Source organism: Coregonus lavaretus (genome assembly GCF_964263955.1).
Source record: "Coregonus lavaretus genome assembly, chromosome: 21".
Classification (NCBI taxonomy): Eukaryota; Metazoa; Chordata; class Actinopteri; order Salmoniformes; family Salmonidae; genus Coregonus; species Coregonus lavaretus.
The window spans coordinates 25,677,321-25,683,887 of record NC_140008.1 but is presented as its reverse complement, the minus strand read 5'-3'; the positions used below and the strand labels follow the sequence as shown (position 1 = coordinate 25,683,887).

At 42.6% G+C, this 6,567-nt stretch overlaps 1 protein-coding gene across 1 annotated transcript; it reads left to right on the top strand.

Moving 5' to 3' along the window:
• The first annotated feature begins 2,819 nt into the window (after positions 1-2,819).
• Positions 2,820-3,629, top strand: LOC311148633 (dolichyl-diphosphooligosaccharide--protein glycosyltransferase subunit DAD1-like). The gene is made up of 3 exons (XM_084185621.1): positions 2,820-3,115; positions 3,269-3,429; positions 3,544-3,629. The coding sequence occupies exons 1-2, from the start codon at positions 2,905-2,907 to the stop codon at positions 3,397-3,399; spliced, it is 342 nt and encodes a 113-aa protein (XP_084041747.1). The 5' UTR covers positions 2,820-2,904; the 3' UTR covers positions 3,400-3,429; positions 3,544-3,629.
• The last annotated feature ends 2,938 nt before the right edge of the window (positions 3,630-6,567 follow it).

The window sequence follows — 6,567 nt, the reverse complement described above, 5'->3', positions numbered from 1 at the left end:
AAAAAGTATTTGATCCCCTGCTGATTTTGTACGTTTGCCCACTGACAAAGACATGATCAGTCTATAATTTTAATGGTAGGTTTATTTGAACAGTGAGAGACAGAATAACAACAACAAAATCCAGAAAAACGCATGTCAAAAATGTTATAAATTGATTTGCATTTTAATGAGGGAAATAAGTATTGGACCCCTCTGCAAAACATGACTTAGTACTTGGTGGCAAAACCTTTGTTGGCAATCACAGAGGTCAGACGTTTCTTGTAGTTGGCCACCAGGTTTGCACACATCTCAGGAGGGATTTTGTCCCACTCCTCTTTACAGATCTTCTCCAAGTCATTAAGGTTTCGAGCCTGACTTTTGGCAACTCGAACCTTCAGCTCCCTCCACAGATTTTCTATGGGATTAAGATCTGGAGACTGGCTAGGCCACTCCCGGACCTTAATGTGCTTCTTCTTGAGCCACTCCTTTGTTGCCTTGGCCGTGTGTTTTGGGTCATTATCATGCTGGAATACCCATCCACGACCCATTTTCAATGCCCTAGTTGAGGGAAGGAGGTTCTCACCCAAGATTTGATGGTACATGGCCCTGTCCATCGTCCCTTTGATGCAGTGAAGTTGTCCTGTCCCCTTAGCAGAAAAACACCCACAAGGCATAATGTTTCCACCTCCATGTTTGACGGTGGGGATGGTGTTCTTGGGGTCATAGGCAGCATTCCTCCTCCTTCAAACACGGCGAGTTGAGTTGATGCCGAAGAGCTCGATTTTGGTCTCATCTGACCACAACACTTTCACCCAGTTCTCCTCTGAATCATTCAGATGTTCATTGGCAAACTTCAGACAGGCCTGTATATGTGCTTTCTTGAGCAGGGGGACCTTGCGGGCGCTGCAGGATTTCAGTCCTTCACGGTGTAGTGTGTTACCAATTGTTTTCTTGGTGACTATGGTCCCAGCTGCCTTGAGATCATTGACAAGATCCTCCCGTGTAGTTCTGGGCTGATTCCTCACCGTTCTCATGATCATTGCAACTCCACGAGGTGAGATCTTGCATGGACATCCTTGGAGAGCTCTTTGGTCTTGGCCATGGTGGAGAGTTTGGAATCTGATTGATTGATTGCTTCTGTGGACAGGTGTCTTTTATACAGGTAACAAACTGAGATTAGGAGCACTCCCTTTAAAAGTGTGCTCCTAATCTCAGCTCGTTACCTGTATAAAAAGAGACCTGGGAGTCAGAAAACTTTCTGATTGAGAGGGGGTCAAATACTTATTTCCCTCATTAAAATGCAAATCAATTTATAACATTTTTGACATGCGTTTTTCTGGATTTTTTTGTTGTTATTCTGTCTCTCACTGTTCAAATAAACCTAACATTAAAATTATAGACTGATCATTTCTTTGTCAGTGGGCAAACTTACAAAATCAGCAGGGGATCAAATACTTTTTTTCCCTCACTGTATATTATCTTTCATCCCTGAACCCCAGGCTATGCCACCCAGACAACCAGTCCCCTCTCACCCCAAGGTCCTGCGGCTCGGATCAATGCCAGTGGGTTGAAGAGAGTGGAAAAGGCTATTAGGGCCTCTACCCAGCAAGGGCAGCCTGGTCTGGTCGATCCTGAGGTTGCATCCACAGGCATGGGCTGGAAGCCCCAGGGGTCAACAAGAATCAGGTGACTGACTTGGATAGGGAAAGGAAGAATGAGCCATGTTACTCCAAGTTCATATGCTTTTCATAAAGCTAAAGATTAGCCACTAAAGAGTGTGTCAATGTAAACTTCTCAGGGTATTGAATGGCATAGGATGTTGCTAATTAGCCGCCCAGACTGTGACCCAATAGGATCATGCCTTCAGTGCTAACTGACTGCTCCTCAGCCATTGCTGAGTCCATGGGGAATTTGGGGTCTGGAGCTCCGTCCGAAACCCAGCAAGTCAAACATAAAGAGTGGTTGAGAGCAACAGAGGGGGTCTAGGTTACGTATCCATAACCCTACCCCTCCCCCAAATCCATACCATGCACCTTCGACAAGAGGTGTCTGTGCAACTGGAAGAGAGGAGGAAAAGGGAAATGGTTAGGCGGACTCAATGTAGTACAAAAAGGATGTCCACAAAAAGTATGTCCACTCCACTGGAATAGTGAGTTTTTGGTACTGACTGACAAAAACACTATAGAGAAGGGGAGAGACAGTACCAGGCTTCAGAGCATTTAACTGGTTCCTGTTGGTGACATTTAGGGTCCAGATAAGGTCCTGATTGGGCAGGGACACAAAACAAGCCCACAGATCATTTTGAGTCTCGGAAAAGGAGAGGCAGGGAGGTGAGACAACAAGAAGTACAGGTGATACAATGTGGCAAAATCAAATAGTCAAGTCAGGACTAGTGGGTACCTTTGAAATGCTTTCAGACAAATTAGATATTGGCTTCTGTGCTCTTCAGAATGGTCATAGAGGTTGGGCACCATGAGGGCCACCATCCCCACCCAGATACTGACTTACAGAGAGGACAGATACACACACTTTATGATCAACAGCATAAATCAACTTGCCACTAGAATTGACCAATTCATAAAAACAAAATACTAAATCTTTAGTGTCTACCATGCAAAACTGTTATCAAACCAAAGTGCTCACTTTTCTTAATTATTTCCACTAACTTACTTTGGTTGTATCGTTATCGCAAACAGAGGGCATAAAGGGACATAGTCAGTGTTTAATATACATCAATAACACGTAGAATCAAAGTTTAGTAACATGGAACTACTGTACAGTGGATTATATGTGCAGGAGGGAATGTTGTTATTGTTACACCAGTTTCAGTGACACGTCATTTTTGTGCCGCGTCAGACGGAAGCGTATTCGATATACATTTTGATTCTCTCTGCACCTTTTGGGGCTTTTTGTTCATAAGAAAACATGTCCAACTCGGTAATTTCAGTTATTTCTCGGTTCCTGGAGGAATACACGACCAAAACATCAAATAAATTGAAAGTGGTCGACGCGTACCTTTTCTACATCTTGCTAACCGGTGCATTGCAGTTTCTGTACTGCTTGCTGGTTGGCACCTTCCCATTCAACAGCTTCTTGGCCGGGTTCATATCATGTGTTGGCGCCTTCATCCTGGGAGGTAATTGACACACTTAGCGGTCCATTTTTTGCATAGTATTGTGACATTCAGCAGTATTGTACGTCACTGAAACATGAAGATAATCAATGGCTGCAACCATTGTTGTAATGGTTTCTGGTTAACCAATCTTCTCTGTGGTCCCTCTGCCTACAGTCTGCCTGCGTATCCAGATCAATCCAGAAAACAAAGGAGACTTCCTGTCCATCTCCCAGGAGAGGGCCTTTGCAGATTTCTTACTAGCCCACACTGTCCTGCACCTCGTGGTCATTAATTTCATTGGTTGAGAAAACCAATGATTTGGATCCTCAGAACAGGTGTGAACAGTACACACACACACACACACACAACATCCTCACTGTATTTAATTGTTGTCCAGTGTTATTTGTCAGCATGTTACTGACATGATTAATGTTTATTTCATTTCACAGATGAACAACAGACATGACCAAAATGCACCTGTCACCTCAAGACAACATTCATACAATAGATTGTACCACAGGACAGCTCAATAATGACAGTAATAACCTATATATTTTACAAATTCCTGTCACTTGTTTCTGAAATAATTATTTTGTACTGTTTGTATGATTGTTGCAATTCACTTGAGATTGTTGAAATAAATGAAACAAAATTGTGTTGAAAAGATACTGAGTTGTGATTTAATGGAATGTCTTTCATTGCCAGTATTGACAATGATTTTCTTAGCAGACATCATTCCATTACTAGCACTGGAGAAGAGTCCCCATTTTGACTTATTCTAATAAAGCTACTTGCATTGTAGGGGAATAGCTGTGACTTAATGATTTTCAAATAGTAAAGGCATAGACCTACACTAAATTCCCAGAAGCTTTTTTCTCTGTAACCTCGTCCCCATGTTATTGTGCACAGCCCAGTGGGATATCAACTATCCGAAGTTGGCCTTGTGCTGTGTTCATAACCATGTGGGAAGGTGATAATTATCAGTTGTGAAGTCGTAAATACGAGTTGGATGCCTTCACGTGCTTTGAACTCGTTGAGAAACGGCGATTGGCTAATGGCAAACACGCTGCGTCAATCATAAACTTAAAGTACAGTTATCATGCTCGCAAAGAAATGAAAAAACTATTAACCCTTTATTTGGGAATTGGCCTGTACAGTGCCAATTCCAAAAAGTATTTGATCCCCTGCTGATTTTGTACGTTTGCCCACTGACAAAGAAATGATCAGTCTATAATTTTAATGGTAGGTTTGTTTGAACAGTGAGAGACAGAATAACAACAAAATAATCCAGAAAAACGCATGTCAAAAATTTTATAAATAGATTTGCATTTTAATGAGGGAAATAAGTATTTGATTCCCTCTCAATCAGAAAGATTTCTGGCTCCCAGGTGTCTTTTATACAGGTAACGAGCTGAGATTAGGAGCACACTCTTAAAGGGAGTGCTCCTAATCTTAGTTTGTTACCTGGATAAAAGACACCTGTCCACAGAAGCAATCAATCAATCAGATTCCAAACTCTCCACCATGGCCATGACCAAAGAGCTCTCCAAGGATGTAGGTCAAGATTGTAGACCTACACAAGGCTGGAATGGGCTACAAGACCATCGCCAAGCAGCTTGGTGAGAAGGTGACAACAGTTGGTGCGATTATTCGCAAATGGAAGAAACACAAAAGAACTGTCAATCTCCCTCGGACTGGGGCTCCATGCAAGATCTCACCTCGTGGAATTGCAATGATCATGACAACGGTGAGGAATCAGCTCAGAACTACACGGGAGGCTCTTGTCAATGATATCAAGGCAGCTGCGACCATAGTCACCAAGAAAACAATTGGTAACACACTATGCCGTGAAGGACTGAAATCCTGCAGCGCCCGCAAGGTCCCCCTGCTCAAGAAAGCACATATACATGCCCGTCTGAAGTTTGCCAATGAACATCTGAATGATTCAGAGGAGAACTGGGTGAAAGTGTTGTGGTCAGATGAGACCAAAATCGAGCTCTTTGGCATCAACTTAACTCGCCGTGTTTGGAGGAGGAGGAATGCTGCCTATGACCCCAAGAACACCATCCCCACCGTCAAACATGGAGGTGGAACCATTATGCTTTGGGGGTGTTTTTCTGCCAAGGGGACAGGACAACTTCACTGCATCAAAGGGACGATGGACAGGGCCATGTACCATCAAATCTTGGGTGAGAACCTCCTTCCCTCAGCCAGGGCATTGGAAATGGGTCGTGGATGGGTATTCCAACATGACAATGACCCAAAACACACGGCCAAGGCAACAAAGGAGTGGCTCAAGAAGAAGCACATTAAGGTCCTGGAGTGGCCTAGCCAGTCTGCAGACCTTAATCCCATAGAAAATCTGTGGAGGGAGCTGAAGGTTCGAGTTGCCAAACGTCAGGCTCAAAACCTTAATGACTTGGAGAAGATCTGCAAAGAGGAGTGGGACAAAATCCCTCCTGAGATGTGTGCAAACTTGGTGGCCAACTACAAGAAACGTCTGACCTCTGTGATTGCCAACAAGGGTTTTGCCACCAAGTACTAAGTCATGTTTTGCAGAGGGGTCAAATACTTATTTCCCTCATTAAAATGCAAATCAATTTATAACATTGTTGATATGCGTTTTTCTGGATTTTTTTGTTGTTATTCTGTCTTTCACTGTTCAAATAAATCTAGCATTAAAATTACAGACTGATCATGTCTTTGTCAGTGGGCAAATGTACAAAATCAGCAGGAGATCAAATACTTTTTTCCCTCACTGTATGTATAGGGCTTAATTTAAATGTTTCTTACAGAAGAAATATGAAAAGCATATACATAACCATGTTAGCGATTGAAAGGCACAGTTAGGAGATTATGGGAAAATTATTAGACCAAAGATGAGTACACAACAGTTCACCTGACACGACTGAATCCAAACATTACACTGTTGATTTTATGTGCATTTTACTGTAGTTTTCGCCGCATTTGTTGATGACAAAATCTGAAAATACTCTGGATACATTCAGTAACACGATAAGACTATTCCTGGTAAATGTGGGCTAGGTGCAACATTAGACAAAATAATTACAAGGGTTTGATTGAGAGGACTCACTGGTGTCTCCAAGTAGCCACACATCTCTCCATAGTGTGCACAGTTCCTAAGCAATTTCAATGCACTTTTATGACTCAAAGAAGAGTCCTCAACTATAAGGTACTTTTATGAGTTCTCCTAGCTGTGCCGTTGAGGAACTAGAGCAAGCACACTTGTAGTTACTTTGTTTGGAATACAACCCTGCATCCCCGCCATCACACAATTACTGTTGTTGTTAACGCAATCCAAAACTGTCCATTATATCGCAATCTGGGTTTGGTGGGCATGATTTGAAGGCTTGTTCTTGTCCAATTTTCTTCACAATAAACGGGCTCATTCTGTTCAGAACAACCCAGGTTATGACGACATGCCATCTTGTAACTTGTACATCAAACATAGT